Here is a 23,831-nt window from a genome sequence, read left to right on the forward strand (position 1 = left end):
CAAAACTCATCTCAGATTAACTCAACTCAAGATTAAGGACTTACCCTCAGCACAGCCAAGGAAATCCAGCCTTAAAACAACAACTCTGTCTGGGGAAACTTTCCTAATTCCCAAACGCACTTCTAGGATATTTTCAAGACTTTCTCCTTGCAGTATGTAATCTGCAGCATCAACCCCTTGCAAAGCTACTCTTATTGTCTGCAAAGAAATGAAACAAATTGAACACAACGATCAACCCTTACTTTCAAGACAATCTCACGCACAGAGTTGCAAGTCGAAAAACAAAGATGCTTACCTTTGGCTCTCCAACTTCATCCACTACAGCTTTGAACTCATTGTCTCCAACCTTCTTGACAAACAGTATCAAACTGATGACAGCAGATTTTGACTTTGGAATTTCTTCTGAGGTACTATCAGCCTTGACAGTGTCAGGGATCAATCGTAGTCTCAACCCACGCACAATAGATCCTCTTGTGAAGCTGACGGACAAGCTCGGTCTGTCTTCAGGCGCGTCTTGGCTGACAGGCAAGACGGTCCAAGGATCCTGAGGGTCCATCTCTGTCTGGTCTCCAGAACTGGACAACTGGGCGCTCCTTCCCTTTTCTAGTCCGCTTTCCGCATCCATCAGCTCCAAGCAATATTCTGCATTTGAAGGTACAGACAACCTAATTAGCACTTTCTTTTTATTTTTTGTAGATCTAATGCCCACTCAAATGACAGCCAAATTGCAATCAGTTTTGTATGTTTCTACCAACTATTTTCAAGGTCTTACCTGTTGTTGTTGATGTTGTTGCAGGCGAAGTTGTTTTGATAGTTGTTGTTTCCTCCGTGGTTGTACCAAAGGGAGTTGTCACAACATTCTTTCTTGTCACTTTGACTTTGCTTGGAGACGTTGACTTCGGCTGGTCTCTCAATGGCTCAGATGTCACTGTTGTAACTTCTACTATTAAAATATACAGTGAATTAAACTTCAAGTCTGATAGATGAGTTTGTTTTTCAAGTTAACAATAATTGCTATCAATTTTCTTCCAATTACCCTTAAAATTAAACATACCTGGAGTTATAGTAACAATTGGTTTAGATGTTGTTTCTTGTGTGGACGTGTCCGCAATGTGTGTAACAATGCCTGGAGTTTCTTTTTCTTCCTTTGTTATGAAGGAACCATTTGCAGTTGTCATGACTACAGGAGCTACTGTTGATTGATCGAAAAAAGAAGTTTAATAATTTCATTTCTTTGCTATCAAGAACAATACTAAAGCGGCATTTCTAAATCCACAGATCCACAGTCAACACCCTAAAGCTATATACACCTGTCTCACATCATTTCAATCTGCCTTTTCATTTTGTTTTTACACGACGTTACCGGGCACGAGGCGCTAGTTAACCACAGGGAGAATATTCAATCTGAGTAGGGAGAAACTTTGGGTAAGGCGCCTCCAGACCATTCAACCCCATGGTTTGAACATCCATGAAGGAAATGACTGAAAACATTTTGGCTTTGCCTTCTCTTTTCCCCCCCAGATTTCCTGCTTCATTTTCTTATTAATAACTTTTCTCACCCTTGATTTTGTGTTTCCAACCTGTTGCAAGGGTTGTGGGTTCGAATCCCACCTGAGTAATATGCCTGTGATATTTGTTCACAGAACTCTGGAAACTACTGTGTATACATTGCTAACACACGAGTAAAAATAAATAATATTCTTTTTCCTCAATGCAAATTTAACATCTATTACAACCTCTTGTGGTCGAATCCTAGCCGATTAATTTGCCTGATTTTGTTCAGAGTGCTAACACACGTTTATTTTTATCTTATTTTAATTCTATGGACAGTACAATAACAAGCAGAGGTCGTCCAAGGAAAAAAGCAAAAGTAAAAAAAAATTGATGTATATGGGTAGGCAGAAATGAATATTCTTCATGCCCGATGCAAATTTCCATCTATTAAAGCAAAGAATAATTCTCAAACTGCCAAATTGGTTTACCTGATGTTGTTACTATTGCCACAGTGGTACCTGAATAATAGAGAAAGTTTACAAGACATTAGTTCAAGTTGTGGTAATAAGTTTTCTTTCAAGGCGAAAGTCTCCACAAAAATCATCCCAGGTATAACCCGTGTTAAATTTAAGATTGTCCAAATTGTCACGTCAATTGACTTTGCTTTTGTCATAGCAAGGTATAAGCAAAGCCATTTAGTACGGTTGGTTAACTTCCAATCAATAATCTAGTATAATGATAATACTGGAAGTTTGAAAAGATTTTTCGTTTTTGCAAAGAGCATTCCATAGGTAACTCTTAAAGTACATTATGAGATTATTTTGAGGAGGCATTAAAAATTAAACTAGCTTTATATGGAATTCCAAACCTGTAAGAAGTTGAAACAGTTTTTAAAGGCAGTGGACACTATTGGTAATTACTCAAAATAATTATTAGCATAAAACTTTACTTGGTGCCGAGTAATGTAGAGAGGTTGATAGTATAAAACATTGTAAGAAACGGCTCCCTCTGAAGTGCCATAGTTTTCGAGAAAGAAGTAATTTTCCACGAATTTGATTTCGAGACCTCAGATTTAGAATTTGAGGTCTCGATATCAACCATCTAAAAGTACACAACTTTGTGGTACAAGGGTGTTTTTTTTCTTTCATTATTATCTCGCAACTTCGACGACCAATTGAGCTCAAATTTTCACAGGTTTGTTATTTTATGCATATGTTGAGATACACCAAGTGAGAAGACTGGTCTTTGACAATTTCCAATAGTGTCCAGTGTCTTTAAAGGAAAGGTACATGTACATGCTTGGTAATCACACTTAAAGTCAATGGAAATATAAAAACCTTTGGAAAGAAGCCTACAGCAGTGTTTGATGGTAAAAAGCATTTTGAAAAACATTTCACTTGAAAGCAATGTAGTGGTGTAAAAAAGATAACATTTTAAATGCCCTAAAATTTGAATCTTAGAAGAGTTATTGCGTAATGCTTCACAGTTTGTGTATTCCTATCAGGGATAATTCGTCCTGCTCCGGACTTCGCAATGTATCAAATCCGCACTCATATAAAATTTTTGTTTTAATGTGTACATCTACATTTTTATAGGAATAAAACAATCAAACGGTTCTAAAAACCAAAGGTAAACATTGCCTTCAAAAACTTCAAAACTTCTCTTTGAATAAACTTACAATTCATTTCATCAGACCCATCTCCACAGTCATCGGTTCGATCACAAACATACGCTGTTGGAATACACTTCCCATTAGCACAGGTGAAGTCCTTACAAAAAGGCACCGGTGCTAAAATGATGAACAACACCCAAACCAAAAACATCAATTTTAATTTTATTCTGGCGTTGTAAAAATACTTGGCGCTTTGTATCCTATGGAAAAAGGTGCGCTATTAACACAGTTATTATTATTATTATAGACCCCTTGCATGTGACGTCACACGCTGCAATAGCACCCTCACTGGGATCAAAGAAGCCAAGCGTTCTGAGTTATGCAAGGGGTCTATTGATATTATTATTAACTTTTTATCTTATTTCTAAAAGAAAAAAAGGCACGGAAATTATCCAAATTGCACACATGTAGCATGCTTAAGACATTAATATATTGTACAATTTTGAATTCTTTCAAAAAAATACGAATAAAAATAATTCTACAACCGAACAAATATTGGGCAGTTTTGTTGATTTAACACTATGTCGTCTTTAAATAAAACAAGAAATTGTTAAACTGTTCATTCTTTCCAAAAAACTAATGACACAAATAACTCCGGCCTTGTGAGTTAGGCAATATCTAATAAAAATAAATGAAAATAATGATTATTAATTTTCTTGTTTTATTTCTTACTTGATTTGTAGCAACCCTGTTCATCTTCACCATTTTTGCAATCATGGACCTCATTACACAGTTTATCAAAAGTAATGCATTCACCAGAGGTGCACAAATGGTATTTACAAGCTGTAAATAAAGACAGAGGGAAAGAAAATTAGCTCCTAGAAATTGTAAAAGTTTTTTTGCGGATACAGAAATCTCTCATGGCCTTTAATACAAAGCAATCGTTTAATTTGCCTTTCCGTTAATCTGCTACATCCCTTACATGCTATCAAAACGTTTTAGAAAAGTATAATTTAAGTATGAGAAAAGTACCGAGTATACACACCGATGTTAGGGTAAAACCAAAATTAAGATTTTAAACTAATCTCACCTTAAACATGACCCGTGAACTTTGACCTTTAGATACTTACATCCACAATACTTCTCTGATTCATCTGAAGCATCATTACATTGTGGCTTTCCATCACAAACTTGGCTCAGTGGTAAGCATCCACTGCAGTCTAAACAGGTGAATTTATCTTGACAACTGCACTCTACAAAATACATATCACAAAACAGTTAAAATCCTAATAAAAAACCACTTAGTAATTATCAAACAAATTCTACCAAAAAGAACAGAGTTGGATCTACATAGTTGCTTTTAAAGGATGGGGAAAAGGGCATTTGCTTGGATACGGGAGGGGGGGCGAATGCTTCTAAATTGTAGTTACTCTTGAAATTGATGGCAACAAAAACTGTTGGTTATAGAAGCCTATCACAAATGCTACCAATATGAACGGAGTTGGATCTAGGGAGATCCAAAGCCAGAGCTAAAGCCCAAGCCAGAGCCCAAGCCCATTGCAGCCAGAGCAGAAGCCCAAGAGGAGCCACAAGCCAAAGTTTGGGAAAAGGTACTGAGTAGGGGCATAGGTGATGGCCGTTTGCTGGGGGGACTGGAATGCTACAAATCTATCAATGCAAGAAGGGATACACAAATAGTGTCGCTGAAGCTCACGCCATTATCAGGCAAGTCCCCAATTCCACCACCCACAGTTGAAAGAAAATCTATACAGGTACAGTTTGATCAGAATATTATCCGAAGTACAAAAATAATATTACAAAAAAAGTTAAATATCTTAGTCCGATCTTACTTTTGCAATTGACTTCATCGCTACCATCTCCACAATCATCATGGCCATCGCATTGGTGAGTTAACGGCAGACACAGACCATTCCTACTGCACTTAAACTCTCGAACGCCACACGTTGGTGCTACAAATAAAATAGAAAAAACACTTTAAATACGAAGCTACATTCCCTTGTCACAGCTAGTGTTAACTTCATGATATTGTTTCAAAAGATTGCTTCTAAAAATAACTACTTTGATGTGTGACACTTATAGCGTGTTCAGAGCACAACTTTCATGAATTGATGAATATTTTATCTAAAATATAGATCATGCCAGTGCCATTTTTAGTATTTAAAAAATTACTCATTCCATTAACTTAACAATAAGTAGGATTTGAAACTTTGCATGGTGGAAATACGATATAGAAAGGTTTGCGGTAACACCATGTAATGACTATCTCTAATGAGTTGGGGTGGTTCTGAAAAGAACCGTTGGTTAACTTAACAATTACAAGAACACACGCTATATAAATACATATGAGGCAAATTCTGTGTGTGTTGTAAAGTAGTAATAAACAAAACAAACAAAATAAAAACCTTTCAAAATGACTGTGTGGTGTTTGAAATTCATGTAAATTCTTTTAAAGAAAATTTGATTGACAGGTTCTTTGACTTACTGCAATTTTCTTCATCCGTTGTATCGTTGAAACCACAGTCATACTGACCATCACATTTGAAGTGAATCGGGACGCAGTGACCCTTCTTACATTGGAATTCATCTCTCCCACATTTAGGTGACGCTTTTTATGAAACAAAATTAGTTTGAATTAGTTAAATAATTACGCAGTCCAGTTGGGCTTCTTTTACAAGATGATAAAAGATTCATAAATTGGGTTTGTACAATTTGTACTTGTATTGAAACATTGCAAAATTTCAAGTTACTGAAAGCTTCAACAAAGTTATGCTTAAATTGACTGCATTTCGACAAGCAAGTATGGTTGGTAAATCAAGCAAGAGCCAATTCGTTTAAGTACTCTGATTGGGCTCTATTGCACAAAATGTTAAACAATGTGCATTTTTTTTCTCAAACAACATTGCTGAATAAAAAAAATACATCGGAAGTTATGATTCGTTGTAACTGATATCACAATTTGAGGACATTGACACTTTAGAGACCACCGCGGCTGTCACCGTAGCCTGTTTTCACACGAGGACCAGGCATCAGTTAAAGGTGAGAGGATGTGGAAGATCTTTAGACACCACAGCGGCTGCAATCCGCTCGTACAAAATAGCAGCCGAAAAAAGCTGCAAGATTTACCCTAAGTTTGCTCAAACAAGAGGGCAAACAAAATCAGAAATGTGTCTTAATTGTCTAATATTTTTTATGTAAACCATGTATTTTTTTAATATTTTTTTTGCATTTCTCAAGTTTACACATACATGTAACCATACAACATACAAATTACCATGTATTTCTGTTTCCTAGTCATTGTCAAAAATGCTGAAAATAACAGGGCAAAAAATAAACAATATAGACATTGTCTTGGCAGATGACTGGTCACTCAAGGGTTTACAACACTTTGCTTTAATTTCACAGGTCAGTTTGGTTGACAAAGTAGGTTTGAAACAGCTAACTCATTTTATGAAATAAAAATTAAAATCAAACTCTTGACTTACGACAACTGTACTCGTCCGAGTTATCAGCACAATCAGGCAATCCATCACACAGAAACACATTCTCAATGCACTGGCCATTGGCGCAGGTAAATTCATCGGGGCAACACCGGAAAGCTGTATCAAAACAAAGTATTCATGAAAAGTTACCGATTAAAAGTTTTAGTAAGGGAGGTTAGCGGTAGCACCAAGTGTAAATCTCTTCTTTTTTTCCAGTAGTGTTGGTTTTGAAAAGAACAGGTGGTTGACAGAACCAACTATTCAAAAGAGATTTACACATCGTGCTACCCCAAATCTTTAGAAGATACATTGAAATGATGGCATTCCCATATTTTGATAACCCTTGGAGTTATAGATTCCAACGAGCTTTTAGGTACAGTATCCTTAGCACTAGAGACGTACATTCAAGAGAGTGCCTTTTTAAAATTGGAGGAAAATACAGCCTCTGAATTACCCAATAAGTCTGAATTCAGATAAAAGTCTGAACTATCTCATCCCCAACAGAATAAAAATTCTAAACTTACTGCAGTTAGAAAACTTGGAAGTATATATATTATGGTAAAAACATTAAAAAAATCAAATAAAATTATACATACGCAAATATTAAAGACAATTTATAATTGCACAAGCAAGATGGTTGGGAAAAAAAAAACCACAAGTTAGGAAGAAGTCACAAGTTCTCTTTAGCTTGTGAATAAACTTACTGCAGTTTGCTTCATCCGCGCCATCCCCACAATCATCTGCAGTATCACACAACCAGTCTGATGAGATACAACGTCCATTAGGGCAGGCAAACTCATCTCTGGAACATTCCTTCTTTACATCTTTAGGAAATAAATCACAAAATGAGTTATTATTATTATTATTGTTTATTATTATTTTATTTGCCATAACAGTACAAAACAAAATACAAGACAATATACCCAGAGATGGGCAAGGGACAACAAAAGCAAATACATACTATGATCCTTAAACTGTTGCCCCACATCTGGGGTACACAATAAAATTAATACAGAATAACATAATATAGTACACAATACTTGCATTTAGTTCATTTTAATAATTTTCTAATAACAAAGTTAATAACGACAAGCAAAAGTAGTAGTCTAGGACAATTTCCTACCTACCATTCAGGTAGTAGTTAATAAGCAGGACTGAGAAGTTATCTGAATTGTGAAAATATACTCCGCAGTAGTAGAATAAAAACCAAGACAATTTCTCAAACGAACATAATCTACCCATCAGTTAGAAGATTGCAAACCAAATATACATCAAACAATTCTTATTAAACTTCAGAAACCAAATGTTGACATCATGTTGGTAAGTTTTAGTGTCAGACCTCCTAAAGATTCTAATCTTGATACAAACTTGAATTCTCGGTTCTGATCGGTCCATCCATAGCAACAACTGTGTGATATAAACCTACATTATACCACACATGTTCTATAAGCGGATTGATTTAATTCTGAGTGTTGGCTTTTTTAAAGCTCTATGCCAACTACAAGGTAAATTCTTTATCACACACTTGCTTGTGGAATATGCAACATTATAGTGCTTTTGTAAACATGTGATGTCACAGGTCACTGTCTACAGCCAGATTGTTGAAAGGAACAATTCTTCAATATTGTTGGTGCAGCCGATAGCCAAATCTATATAGTTGGAGAAAGCCAACTTTGCTTCATTTGAATGCAGCCTTTATTTTGCCAAAAGAAGAAAAATGAGCATGACAAAATTACACTCACCAGTGCAAGGCTGACCGACACATTTGAACACTCCACTCTCACAAATACTGTCAATAGAAGAAAACAAAAGTTCAGAAAGTTTCATTTAAGTCTAAAGTTTAAGTGCAGCATTTTGTTGTTAGCATAACTGTTTAAAATTCTGCAGAATTATTAAAAAGTTGAAAAATACAGTTGACAATAATGTTCATTCAAAAGAATTTTAAATACAGAAGAGACTCAATCAGTTGCTGATCCCTAATACTGGAACACTCTACCAAATCACATTCCCAACATCAGCTCAATACAGACTTTTGTAGCATTCTAGATTTAGTAGCGCAATGAATCATTGGAAAATGCGCTTAATAAGTCCTACTTATTATTATTATTTTCAAGCTATAAGAATGATTTACTTACCAATTCTGACAGTTGATAGTAATCTTATTTCCTGGAGGGTACCGCATGCCGTTATGTTTGCAGGTGCAATCCTTTGCAGATATACACTTTCCATCTAAAAATAAACAATAGTAAATTGTAATGTTTCACTTGTTGTTTATCTTTATTGTGGTTGTATGGAGGGTTGTTTTAGGGGGCAGAAAAAAAACAGTTTAAAAAATCAAGGAAAGTGAGTTCAAAATTGTATATTAAATTCTATTAAATATTCTATTTATTTTCATCCTGAACAGTACATACAATACAATACAATAATCTTTATTAGATACCAAAAAGGGTAATTCAAGTTTACATAACATAAATGCAAACAAAACAATATTGTGGAGGAAGGATCCATAAGCCAAGGCTTGTAGTTGAGTGCCTTTAGAAAAGAAAAACAAAAGACATGATCAATTAAGGGTGCGTTCGTTTAGCTTCCCTGGGTCGACCCCAGTGTGTGTTTTTTTTTTTCCAGGACGAACGTGTGCAGATAATTACCCACGGTGGTCCTACACAAAAAATAAGCCACACAAACGGGTCGACCCAGGGAAGCTAAACGAACGCACCCAATGTAATGACATTTTAAGTATGCCTTCTTACCTTGTTCTATTTTTCCAGGTGGGCAATGGCAGCCTTCTGTACATCCTTTACAAAACTCACAGTTTGTTTCACCACTGAGGGAATCGCAAGTAGCCGGGCAGGCAGGCCCACATGCCATGTAAACAAAGCCATAGTCACACAACATCGCTGTAAGTCAGAAAATAGAATTAGCTGTTGCATACTGCTAACCAACCAAAAGGGTAGGAGGGAATCACAAGTAACCGGGCAGGGAGGCCCACATGCCATGTAAACAAAGCCATAGTCACACAACATCGCTGTAAGTCAGAAAATAGAATTAGCTGTTGCAAACTGCTTACAAACCAAAAAGGTTGGAGGGAATCACAAGTAGCCGGGCAGGCAGGCCCACATGCCATGTAAACAAAGCCATAGTCACACAACATCGCTGTAAGTCAGAAAATAGAATTAGCTGTTGCATACTGCTAACCAACCAAAAGGGTAGGAGGGAATCACAAGTAACCGGGCAGGGAGGCCCACATGCCATGTAAACAAAGCCATAGTCACACAACATCGCTGTAAGTCAGAAAATAGAATTAGCTGTTGCAAACTGCTTACAAACCAAAAAGGTTGGAGGGAATCACAAGTAGCCGGGCAGGCAGGCCCACATGCCATGTAAACAAAGCCATAGACACATAATATCGCTGTAAGTCAGAAAATAGAATGAGCTGTTGCAAACTGCTTACAAACCAAAAGGACCGATGGTATAAATTTTAAAACTGGGTATTTAATATAATTTAGGTGCAAAGCATCGATTCTAAATCAATAAATAGTATGTTTCAAGAGATGATTTGATCATACATGTAGAGCTATTTAAGCAGAAAATATTCCTTAAAAACATTAAGCTAAGCAAACATTAGCAGGAAACCAGTCACAGATAATCTCATTCTGATACATGTAAGTGCTTAACTGATTTTGGTTCTCAAGCAGCCCCATGAAAAAGGGAGTATCTCTTACTAATAGATGTTAATTTTTGCATCATGAATAAAGAATATACTGTACCTCAGTACTTTTTCCAAGTTCTATGGGAAAAAAGTGATTTGCCCGTTTTTGGTTTTTTTCACAAAAATTGAGAAAGTACAGAGTATACAGTGCTTTGTAAAAACCAAAACTTTGTGCAATTCATCAACTCAATATTTCCATTTAATTTATATATCACAAGATGATAAGCTTGATGCAATTCATTGACTCCAAATCAAAATGGTGTATTAATGGTATTTCAAGAGATGATGATTTGATTAAACTGGAGACTTACGGCAGAGTTCTTCTGAGCGCCATTGGATATGAATTCCATGTCTGCTACACTCTTCACCATAAGCGGCTAATGCAGTACAGAGACATTCACAAGCAACCCCAGTTGTACATCTAGAAAGAAAGCAAACAAAATATCTTGAACAAAACAAATCTTGCATGAAATCTTAAAAGTTAATGACCACTTTATGTTAAAACATTCACAAGCAACTGGGAAGACAGAGGCAAAAATAACTTGAATTGTCTCCATTTCTTTGAAACTCCATGCCTGGTGCATCCCTCCATCCTACAACCTAGACTGTTTTAAGAGGAATATCAATTCATACCTTCAGTTCCCCTGGGTTATTTTTTTCACATTTAATTATGCTACTTCTTGTAGCCACTTCTCAAGAGAATGTAAATGTAATTTATTCTTTCAAACTTTAAGTTGTTGCTATTTTTCAAACTTACCCACAGGAGTCATATTGGCACCATTTTATAAACAGCTCAGGGGCAACAACTTCATGACATTGATGGAACTTCTCATTTCTAAAAATATTACAACGTTTCTTGGCCCATGGAAGACGATTAGGATTCAACTAAATAATCAATAGAAAATGTTAAAAAATATTTGTATTAGAATTCTAAAACATTTCCTCAAACATGGTCCAGTTGGAAGAGGCTATAGGTAAGTTGCAATAGACACCATCTCTACGGGCAAATTTCATTTTGGCTTGCAGGCGCGTCAAGCGCTCAGTTTATTAGCGCAACCACGCTGTTTACTAACCAATCAGGCAAGGAGTTTTGTGAAATCTGCGCATGCTACCTGCTGTTCTGGCGCAAAACGCATGACTACGTGTTCCAAATTGCCCGTAAAGATGGCCGATTTACGTCATCTAGGATTTATCTATAGTTACAATGATTTCACTGGCAACTAGACGAAGATGATACAGAGTGCCATCACTGCTAGTATAGAGCTTGAATTCATGGGAAATCCATGAGACCACAGCGCTTGTTGCGTTAAAAATGTTTACTGGACCAAATTTTTTTTAAAAGTTCACAAATCCTTCCTCAAGTTTAAACTAAGGTTATCTAGAGTTTACTCATAAGGACAAAATTTAGAACGACCTTATGCTTTTAACCAAGCAATCTTTTTGAAAGCTTAAGATATAAGTTCACAAATTTTAAGTAAGATGACAACACAGTGCAAACAAAAACAACCGCCAACAACGCCAACATAGGGATAGACAGCTCAGTTGGTAGAGCACTGTCATAATCCTGAGGTCATTGGTTCGAATCCCACTCTAGTCTATTCTTTGTTTAACCCCCAAAATCACTTAAAAATTTACCCAGTCAGTTTCTCTTGTTATACTAAGGGCATAAAAGGGTAGCGACAAGTTCTTAAATGGCCATTAAGGCCCGAGCCGTAGGCGAGGGCCTTTATTGCACGGCAATGACACTGGAAGGTTTTTGACGGAAGTTTAAGAACGAGTCACTACTCTTTTATTCCCATTCATAAATGCCTTTTTGGTTAAAAGCGTAATAAAGTACGAAAGTCTGTAAAACTTATCCGTTTTCCGATGTGCTTGAGCTCTGTACGTCCGTGTGTTGCATTGTTATGACTGAGATGACAGTTTTCGGATCCGTTCGTGCGCATAGTCTTGGTGCAAGACGTTTCTCGTTTTCCTTTCACACACAGCGCGGCCAACTCACCAACCCCGCCCGCATCGCCCGTAACGAGAAACGTCTTGCACCAAGACTAGTGCGTAGTATCCGAAAACAACCGGTTATAAACAGAGCTCCAGCTGGTCATTATCAACTGTTTAAACACCCCACCAATAGGAATAGCGAAACTGTCCGAGGTATTTATAAATGATTCTTAACGATCTTACCTCACATGGGTTTTGAATCGTCTTACTATCTATGTCCCTACAAGACATAGAAGCTTTCCAGCTATTCCCAAAAGTGTCTGCTCTTGCTTCTTGCATCCCATAGCGACTTGTAAAATCATTCTCAGCATTGTTGTCATAGAAACCACAGAGACCTACAAGTCTACCGGCGTAGTGTGGGGAAACTTTGATGTAGATTCGGGTAGCTGTTTTTTTGAAAAAAAACACTCATTTAGAATTAATTAATAAATTATGTTAAATGATTGTTTTATGCATTTATTAGTTTCATCTTTCAACAAGATCTCAATTGCTAGTTCAATGCAAAAATTGTCTCAAGAACACTTGCTTTTCTTTGACTTGGAAAACACCAAGTATTGACCCAATTCATCTGGGCCAAATTTCATAGAGCTGTTAAGCTGGAAATACTGCTTAGCGAAATGTTTTGCTAAGCAAAAAAATGAGGGAGGCAGCAGTTGCACCAATGTAAGCTTTATGGAATTTCAGCTAGGTAACCAGTTTCTGTTAAGCATTTTCAACCCTAGCAGAGTCTTTCTTGACTATTTTAGCCTACGAGAAAGACTCAACTAGGGTCAAAGCGTCAGGCCATTATTTATTTTTTACACAATATTTTCAATATTTGATCAAATTATTTTTAGGCTTTTGATACTCACCTCCATCCCAGCGAACCTCCAGCCAGTTCTCCCACCTAATAACGATGAACATCCCAGTCTTCAATATCGTTATCTCATTATAAGCCTTCGGTAGCTTCACATGATAATCGTTAACCATCACATCCCTACCGCGCACCATCTTAATGGTCACACTCTGGATCTGAACGTGGATGCATTTTGTACATGTGATGCCTTCAATGCCACATGGGATGTTCTGCGCAGTGATGAGGAATTCGCCATAAATCTCCTTAGCGAGAATGTAACGGCACTGTCCCTGGAAGGAGTAAGACTTGCCATCAAAGGTTGTGTAGTGGGCATCACCTATTGCCTTGCAGTGTGCTGCAGAACAAAGACAAATAATATAACCACAAACATGTTATCAATAAGATTCTAATGATATTTTCTATAAATAAATGGAAATAATTTGCCAACAAAACTCAGAAATGCAGAAAGGAATACACATAACAATGTAGTGTAGTGGGCACCACCTATTGCCTTGCAGTGTGCTGCATAGCAAAGACAAATAATATAACCACAAACATGTTATCAGTCTGGGTTTTAACAAATAAAATTGACTAGTGCAGTAATTGAACCAATGATCTCAAGATTAAAAAAAACAGCGCTCTACCAACTATAAAAAGCTACACAGCTCTAATCTTGGTGGTTTCCCTATTAGTCTATATCTTTGTTCGGGGGTGCCAGTCAGGAACCATAAAAGAACAATTACAGCAATGAGAACTTACCTGGGCAAGAATGAGATGTGCAGTGCCATGTTCTGTTAGAACAAGTGCTGAAAAACAAAATAGAGCATTTATTAGTTCCAGTCTCAAATTTACATCTTGGGGATCATTAGAAATTGTTTCAAAAATTATCTGGGGGCTATCAAAGTGGTCCTGTAGAATGCACTGTATTTGGTTGCCTCCAATTTTGCCTGCAAAAATGTTCTTGTGTGACAAGGCCCTGAGATCTGAACATGAACATGATCACTTCAAAAGTCATTGCTTTCAACTACAAGAGCTTCTTCCATTTTTTTATGGACACAGATCTTTTTATCATGCCGCACCATTTCTTTGAAATAGTCTTCCTGTGCATATGCACCAGGCTAGTTATGCACACTGTTTTAAGCCTTAGTTAAAAATCAATTGTTTGAAGCTGCTTTTTGTTATCTGCTTGTTTGTAATTGTATCTTTCACTCATTGTATATTTTGCTGTTCTCTTTATGAACTTAAAGGCTTCTGCATTAGGCCCTTTACAAATGTCTTTATTATTGACAATCAGGCATTCTGTGCTGACTTACCAATGGTTACAGTCATTTGTGTAGCTCTCTCCAGATTCATACGTCATTCCATTATGAGTACAAGGACAGAAATTTGGCTCCACACAAACATCACCCTGAAAAAAAAAAAACGCAGTTAGATCTTATCACTGTTGGATATTTATTAGTTCACCATTGCTTAAGTTGATTGGAATTCCCTCAAAGTTTATTACACATCCAACAGCACAACCTGTTATAGACGTGGGAAGAAAACAAGCAAACAACAGCTGAATACTAGTAACAAGCAATATGCAACAAATTGAAATTTGGTTGGTAATCCTGTTTTTATCATAAAAAGACATTTCATGCTAAGCAAATTTCTATGCTTAGCAGCTCTATGAAATTGGGCCCTGATCCCCTCGTGGTCACAAATAAGATCCAAACTTACGTTAAGAAGAAGTCCTTCAGGGCAGGTACATCCAGGCTTACTCCGATACACACAAGACATCATACTGCTGCATGTCTTATCACACTGTGAAGAATGCTCTGAGAAGATCATATTGTTTGGACAAGCTTCGGAGGATGTACAGTTCTGTAATAACTCGCAGACAAACGAGCCATTGGTGCAAATACTGAAATTCAAAATCAGTTAAAATGAAAAACAGAAATAGCTATTGGAAAATGTAATTTAAATGTTAACCTTCTGATGATGGTCGAGGTATTTATTTAGTTTTAAATTATTAATTCTTTATGATAGTTTTGGAAGACAGAAGGTTTGTGGTTAAAAATAGTGATTACCATGGTAAACAAAATAACTTTGCAATGTGTTTGATATTTATTTGTACAGTAGTCTGTACTTTGAATAAGTCAATGTTGTAAAAGAATAAAATGACAAATTATTTCAAAAGAAATACACCTCCAGAAGACTTGGGTATGATCAACTAAACCCATGATACAATGGCATTACAAAAGAAAAATATCATATCGTAGAATTAGTAATGTCCTATATTTATGCCAGAGTCACGTAGCACTAATTGTGTTTTACAATTTTAGACATCAGTGACAGACCAAACTAAAATAATTTCTAACAACATAAAAGCCCATTATCTGACAAAACTGCTGGATTCCTACAAAAAAACAAAAACAAAATTCTCACCATGTTTTACAAGGTTCTGTTCTAACATCCCCTGGGTAAAATGTTTTTCCAAGGTACGAACATTCGCAGACAGACTTATCAACGCAAATGTTGTATTTGTTGAGTACTTTGTTGCCAGGGCAAATACAGCCAGGTACACACTGATGGTCCGAGCAGTGGTCAAGATACTCTTGGTCACTACAGGTTTGACCACATGCTATACCACATTCAGTGTAGACTTGACCAGTTGGACATTGTATTCCTGCAGGAAGAACATCAACAAATGGAACGTGTTTATCACAATTCATTATAAAATAATCAAGATTTTTCTCAAAAAAATAGTGACAAGATTTCCAAAACGTTTATCCACATCTAGGCCTAAAGTTTCCCTGAGACTTAAAGATTTTCCAATAGAAGTGACCTTTACAAGATGAAATTCTAGTCCTGGAAATCCTCTCTGTTAATATTGAAAAAGAACTTTCATTGGAATCATGTAAACTTTGCCTTTGTGCTTTGGAATTACAAGGGTAGTGGTAGTGGAGCAAGCAGAGTATACTGTTTAAATTGTCAAGCCCAAACCGGTTCTGCACCGGCTCTTTTCAGTGCCAACACTCCCATAAAAGAGATTTAATAATCGGTTGCAATTTTTTAGTAACTTCTTAAAAGTATTGATAAATGGACTTACTACAACGTCCTCCAAGGGAGGAAATGTTCCTCCAGTTGTCCACAACTTGACCCTTGAGGGCGCACTGTCTTGAAAACGACTGAAGCACATTACAAAGACACGCATCTTTGTCGTCACAGCCACAGACGTCAGAAACACAACTCTCATAGTAGAAATTATCCTCTACTTCATTTCTGCAATTGCTGAATACATCATCATGGAGAGATTTGCAGAGTTGCTCTGCTTGGAGTGTATTACGAGAGTTTACTCCGCAAGCATCAAACGAGCTCGTCTCGTTGAGATTATCGCAGCCTGGGTTGGTTTTGAAGCTACTGGTGAAGATGTAGGGATCGGTGACAATGTCGCCGTTGCGAGTTGTAAAGTCGTTTTCTTGGTTGAAGTCAAAAGAACCACACAAACCCAGCACCTTAAGTTTTAAACATAGAGGGAAATTACCTGTGAAATTCTGGAAAATATCTTTTTGTGCTTGGGAGTGGGGGTTTTTTTTTCCGGGAAAAATGCATCAAGTGTGAAATGAACATATGTTGGTGGTAGGTTTAAAATGGAATTTAATTGATGTGGGCTACAAGAGTTTGTGTGACATGATTGCTCACTTTATTTTATTTCAATTGAGAAGAAATTTCAGTTTTAGATGTGGAAGGAAAACACCAAAGGGGAAAATCCCTTACAATCAGGTAGGGTCTGAACACCTCATCCTCATGCAAAGCTCTAGTTTGAGATGGGATTCAAATTGGGGTCCATAAAGGTAAAAGACAGGGACCAAACTACTAAGCCAACCCCAGTCGCCAAAAACTGCTCTTCAAGTTGTCTTACCTCGTATTTATAGTCCGCTTCCAACACCACCTCAACTCCCATCAGACCATCCCACAAGACACGAAACCCGACGCTTTCAAAAACCACATAAACTGACGAGGCTCTGAAGATATTAAACTCTTTGGAGTAGTACGGAAGGGTCATAATGTCTCCATCAATGAAGACTTGTTTCTGTCGGAGCTGAATTGTTGTCTTGTGTACTGTGATTTTCAGGTAATTTATGCAAGTTACTGATCCATCACTGCCGCAGTTGGTGAACTCTGCCACAATGCTGAATGCTTGGCTTTTACCTTCCTGCAAGATATAAAGTTATTGAACACAATGAAATAGCAAAGAAATAAATAAAAGGAAAATTTGTTTAGATTTTCTGAAAAGGGAAGTTTGAATAAATAACTTAAGAAATGGATCACTGCTTTGTACTAAGGACTGAGTTACCTATTTGTTTGACCCTGAAAAGTTTTTATTTTGTTAAGAAGCCCACTCGATCCACGTAGCAAAAGTAGTAGTCCCGTCCAAATTCCTACCTCAAAAATGTCTACTCCTCAGTAGAAGAGAAGTCTCCCAAATTCAAAAAATCAGCAGAACAAAAATCTACTCAGCAAGTATGCATCTTATCTGACCCTTTTCTCCTAAACCGTAAAAACTTCCAAACTAAAAGTTTATTTTACCTCCACCAATGTGTAGCCACAAACTCCATGGAATGAATATTCAGTCCTGTCAAACGTGCTGATGTGAGAAGCTCCAATGACGTTGCAAGTAGCATCACAAATATTATGTGTACAATCCCATCGACCTTCTTGCCAAGTACTAAAACAGAAAGAAAAAATCATACAACATCACATTTATTGACCCCTTGCACGCACGTCACACGCGGCGACTGTGCCAGGCTCACCATTTTGGTGGTCAATAGGTTTACGTGTAAACGCCCACAGTCACCTAAAATGCGCACATCACTGAATAACGCAGTTACATTGCCCACCAGTATAGCGGTTTCAAGATTTTCTGATGATGAGATAAGGTGAATTGGGTCAATAGAGAACTTTCAACTATTCTTATTTTATATTTAGAAAATTCCACTGTAGGTAATGCATAGCTACTAAATGTGACCTATTAACAGAGCATTATAAATTAGTATAGAATATTTCTTACAAGATATATTTTCTACAATACACCCTCAAAGGTGAGTTGCACTTTTACCTTAGGCCTGAACATTCCTAGGAAAAGAAGCTGATTAAGAAATGTTCAGCAGGGGAAATCGACGCAGCCATGTAGGGACTGAAAAGCAAATCCACAAACAAGGCTTCGCCTAAGGTGAGGTTATTATTATTATTATTCATGGTTTATTTATTAAAACACTGCAATACAGCGGCTAAAAAGCCGAAATGCAGTTTACAAAATAGTCATTAAAAACATTACTATTATAGGTGGGATTTGAACTGCGGTCCAAAGGGATAAAAGCCAGGGGAAGAAAGAACTAGGCCAGCCTGAGCCAAGTTTCATAATCGGCAACTTGGGAAGCAGGGAATTCCGTGCTTCATCAAGCAGGAATTGTTTTTATTGTGGGCGTGCTTTATCTGTGTTACTAGCCTTTCTTTGCTTATTATGGCCTAGAATTGAGCCCAGAACCCAACCTTGCTCCCATATCTTCAACATCATTTAAACTGATTTCAGTTCATTTTCTCACCATTTATTACAGTCTTTCATGATCATATCTCCCGGACGATAAACCTTTCTGTTCACAACACAGGAGCATTCCTCCACAGGTACGCACTTATCACCTCCGATATCCAGATAGAGATTGTCTGGACATTGACATCCACTCACACAGGTGTCAGGGCAGTCTTCATCCATGCCATAATTGATTGCTGGACAGGTGCGAGGGCAGGCTGATCCACAGTCTTTATAAACCTGACCTCCTGGGCACGATTTTTCTAAACAAGACAGCAAGTTATAACCAGGAAGATTCAGCATATTTAGCAAATAAAAATGAACGCAGTAATATTATGCCTGTGTTTTTTTTCACAGAGCTCGAGAGTACACAGTGCTAACACACATCAGTGAATATGGGTAAAAACCAAAACTAACATTACTCAAAAAAGATTTACACATGATACTACCACAAACCTCACCTAATGAGACTCACACCATACAAAGTTTTATTTTTATTATACTGGTGGACAAGGTTGTATGGTCAGAGTAGACATGGAAAATAAATTTTGCGACTTACCACAGAATCCATCCTGCCTCCATTCTACAACAAGATGATGACTGACGCACTCCCTGACATACGCATCCAACGAGGAGCATAAAACTGCACGGTTATTAGCCCCATGTAGGCACAGGTCATAAAGACAGGTGTCGTGATACAAACTGGGATCAACCTGTAAAATGAAGAGTCGTGAGCAAAATATTTAGACTACAAAATAATTGATTTTTCTTAGAACATATTCTTGTTAACTTCTTATCAGCATTATAAATTTGGTTTGCGGTAATTCACCATGTGTGTATCTACTAGCCAGGTAGAGTTTGTTCTTTAGAGAACTGTCTGTCTATTCTACATAATTCTACTACCGCGGAGTACAGACAAACAGTTCTCTAAAGAACAACATCTACCTGGCAAGTAGATACACACATGGTGTTACCGCAAACATACATTGATACCTCACCATGCAATGCCTCAAATCCTATATTCATATCAGCAGTCCTTGAAATAACTTGGTGCCCTGTGGTTTCATTGCATTGCCCTTTGCAAAGTTCCAATACAAATTTCCACATAGAAGCGCCTCAAACCACACGAAAATTGCTGTGCCCCTTTAAGAACGAAGGTCAAAACCAGGATTGACCTACCATTCCTAAATGCACTTAATTTATGTTTCTCTGGTTCTCTTTATTTACAATTACACATAAATTGCTTTAAGATTTACCATCAGTTCTCAATAGTGTCATTTAAAAGAGAAAAACCTTCCATGACTCCTTAACAAGGGATTAAAGGCACTGGACACCATTGTCAAAGACCAGTCTTCTCACTTTGTGTATGAAATAACAAAACTGTGAAAAATTGAGCTCAATTGGTTATTGAAGTTGCGAGAGAACAATGGAAGAAAAAAACACCCTTGTCGCACAAGTTGTGTGCTTTTAGATGCTTGAATTCGAGAACTCAGCTGAGGTCTCCAAATCAATTCAAATATTTTAGTGAGAAATAAAGTCTTTCTCAAAAACAATGTTACTTCAGAGGGAGCCGTTTCTCACACTGTTTTGTAACTATCAACAGCTCTTCATTGCTCATTACCAAGCAAGTTTTATGCGAACAATTATTTTGAGTAATTACCAATAGTGTCCAGTGCCTTGAAGGAAGTCTCTAGTAGGTGGTTTCAAAGCTGTCAATACAAAGATGTTTACCAGTTTAAGGGATTAAGGGATTAGTACAGCTTTAGGGAAGTGTCTGGGGCTAAAGGCTTTTGTTACACAAACCAATTTACAGGCAACCAGTTCCAGGCAATCTCCAAGAAGAGAATCCATTCATATTTGAATGCTCATATATTTTTCTTGAGAATCGTAACATTTTGTTTTTCAAAAATGACTCATGTGCTACCAAAGTGTTCCTGTAGCATGCACTGCAGTTAGTTGTCTCCAAGTTGCCTGCAAAAGTTGCCTTGTGTGACACGGCCCTAAGTTTACGAGATAATAGTTGAGACAGAAAAAATAGGTAAACTGTCTTTTTCCAAAGTGAGATTACAACATAAGAAAATGTACCTCAGTTCCCCGCACACTACTACCAAGATATGGATTATTGTACCTGAATATTGCAGGATGAGAATGGTTCCTCCCTAAGACGATCGCAATGTTTCAAGGCATCATCAAGACGTTCTTCATGAAGCTGACAAGGATGAATTGAAGATTCTTTCATCTCGGTACAATTCTGTCAATCAGGAAGAGCGTAAACTTTTACTCAAATATTTCTCAAAAATAGTATTAGATGTTGCGAACCGTTATCAAGCAAAACGACCTGATGATATACCATGTGTCTCCAAAAAAAATATACACTTTTGAAATGGCTTTCATATGACACCAACAAGTCCGAAAATAAATCTCTCACTGAAGAATACGTAGCCGACATCTTCAAGTGAATTTTGTAAGCTCCAAAGGACTTACCTCTCACAAATTGGAAGGCTAATTACTGTGCAACATAATTGTCATACCCTTAAAAGTGAGCAGTGCTCACCCAATCATGAATTATTGTTCGACATCAAAATATTAATCAAATCTACAAAGTTTGAACTCTGAATGGGTTTTTTTCTGGAAATCTATTATAAGAGAGGCGTCAACAAAAATACAACATTTACCTGTCCATCTGTCGTGACCTTCCAGCTAAGCGCAAAAGAGATATGGTCTGGTGCCTGTTCCCCAAGCTGGGTCGTCAAATCATCTAATAACATTGAACAAAAATTCATCAATTCTTGAGCTATAATTCCTAACACTCTCACATTAAACCCATTCCCTCAAATAACAGCCCTCCGAATCACACAAACAATTATCAGGCCTTGAAATAAACCATGGCACCACAGCAATTGTTGTGGTGCTCTGTGCTTTTGCTGTGGTGCACTTTGCAAAGTTCTAATACAAATTTAAATTTCCTCATCGTGTGCCCCCTACCAGAGGAAAATTGACGTGCCTCTCCGAGAGCGAAGTTTGGTCTTTGAAAAGCATTTGTAATCATTTGTTATAAAATGCATGGGTAGAAAGACGTTGTAAAAGTAGAACACAATGATCCACACAAACATGCCTTGAAATTGCACGGTTTTCCTTTTACCTCGTCGAATAACACGGTCGGCCATTTAATAAATGGCCGAACGTGTTAGTTTGCAAAGTAAATGGAAAACCACGCAATTTCGAGGCAAATTTGTGTGGATCATTGTATTCTGCTTTTAAAATATCTTTCCAACCATATGCATTTTATAACAAATGGTTACAAACGCTTTTTTATAGACCAACTCGTCTGATCCAAGGCATCGTGCTCCTATATACAAATCACTACATACAATACATTGAAGGCCGAAACAAACAAAAAGGAGAGACAAACATAAACTCACTGTCTGGATTTCCATCATAGTTCCCACACAGGCCTCTGGTTGATTTCATTAACTCTTCAACCAGGGTTATATAAACCGTTGATCCGTTATCAAACTTGCTTCTCCATCCAGACCCAGAATCCAGAAAGAAGAAGCTTCCTTCTTTGTCAATGGAAACACCTGTAACAATAATCAATTAAAAATTTGTATCCTTAACAATTGATTTTTAGGATGGATTTCAAATCCCTAAAACACAAAGTGTCACATTTGTTTTACAATTCTGTGAGTTGTTAGTTGTAGTTTTGTTTTGTTATTGTATAAAGAGGGATCTCAACTTAACAAACTCCATCCACACACATGTTCAATTTATTCACTTACTCTGCAACATAGACAGAATAGGTCCGTGGCATTTATCTCCAACTTCTGCAGTTAGTACTTATTGCAATTACAAAATGTTTTGATTTTTAAGGTGAAATAAAATCTGATTTGGCTTTTGATTAAATTACTCATGTTTTGGTGTATGTGTGTGTTGGAAAAGATAGAAAGAAGAGGAAGAAGGTTTTGTTTTACCTTTGGCCTTAAATGGAATAGACTGAACAATTTCTCCATTCCAAGCAATGATCCCTTCTTCAGCCTCCAGGATATCTCCATCAAATTGAAATGTCAAACGCTGCAAGAAAAAGTAAATCCATGTAAAAAAAAAAAACATAAGTAAGATCCTCAGGAGCCAAGTTTTTGCTAATCTATCCTAAACTATAGTACCGTACGTAACTAGTTTTTATATAGTGCTTTATCTATGGCAGTCTCTGGTCTCTGTCGATGTCGCTTAAAACTTCAATTAACCAACGTACTACTACTATTAATAATAGTATTACTACACTAACACCCACACGCAGGTACAGTACGCACAACACACTACAGAAAACTTTCAATAATCAAATCAACAAGAAGAGTCAAGAGAGTTCAACCACCGGAGTGTCACTTCAATTTCAGTTGAACTTTTAACAAACTATTGCTCAAATATAGCCTCACACATCCACCAACGTTAGTACTTACATTTCCAATGGTTCGTGTCGAAAATTAAACCAGAACACTTTGTTTAAAATGTGAGTAAATTTCTGTTCCGAACGGAGACACCCCAAATAAAATCAGCAAGTGTTTACAAGACGCTAATCCAAACACGTGCTTTAGCTAGCTTGGTCCCTCATTCACGTGTGGTGTACACTATACGCACCGCAGTCAGGGATTTTGACTGTCTATTTTTAGATTCGCTTTTTGACAGATGCAATTTGAAGCCACGCCTTCTTTTGTGAAGGGAACTTCTTTAAAACAATAGAGGGCGCGGTTGCAATCCGCCGTTGCCGTTTTTAGACTTCACCGTTTCAGACAAAGTTTCTGTAGGCCTAACAAAGTGGCTGGCAGTAACAATAAATGCAGGATTAGAAACTGTGATTTGTTCTTATGTTATACTTCCAGCCGTCGATTTCACAAAGAGTTAGGACTCGACTTATCCCGAGTTAGGACGAGTAACTCTTCCTAACTTAGGATTAATCTAAAGGTCTGCATGCTACAGTGTAGGGTTGGGACTCGTCTTAAGTCCTAAGAATAAAGATTAGTCTTAAGTTAGGAAGAGTTTTGTGAAATCGACGGCAGTTGAAACTTTAACTCTCTCAAAACTATCTCAAAGTAGCAAGGGAAACTACACAACCACAA

The 23,831-nt window shown here is 37.2% G+C and overlaps 1 protein-coding gene across 1 annotated transcript; it reads right to left on the reverse strand.

The window, feature by feature from the left end:
- Positions 1-244: 244 nt before the first annotated feature.
- LOC117300193 (SCO-spondin-like) lies at positions 245-22,628 on the reverse strand. Its single transcript, XM_033783918.1, has 30 exons — positions 22,625-22,628; positions 22,140-22,298; positions 21,393-21,475; positions 20,846-20,968; positions 19,277-19,430; positions 18,734-18,980; positions 17,718-17,856; positions 17,050-17,343; positions 16,237-16,642; positions 15,573-15,813; positions 14,865-15,048; positions 14,459-14,553; positions 13,905-13,951; positions 13,162-13,500; positions 12,494-12,696; positions 11,073-11,200; positions 10,627-10,736; positions 9,357-9,503; positions 8,742-8,835; positions 8,349-8,395; positions 7,311-7,430; positions 6,610-6,723; positions 5,610-5,732; positions 4,957-5,076; positions 4,237-4,359; positions 3,839-3,949; positions 3,173-3,283; positions 1,983-2,012; positions 773-943; positions 245-642 (listed from the first exon to the last, which is right to left on the reverse strand). The coding sequence occupies exons 1-30, from the start codon at positions 22,626-22,628 to the stop codon at positions 245-247; spliced, it is 4,665 nt and encodes a 1,554-aa protein (XP_033639809.1).
- Positions 22,629-23,831: the final 1,203 nt, after the last annotated feature.

Source organism: Asterias rubens, chromosome 15 (assembly GCF_902459465.1).
Source record: "Asterias rubens chromosome 15, eAstRub1.3, whole genome shotgun sequence".
In the NCBI taxonomy this organism is placed as follows: domain Eukaryota; kingdom Metazoa; phylum Echinodermata; class Asteroidea; order Forcipulatida; family Asteriidae; genus Asterias; species Asterias rubens.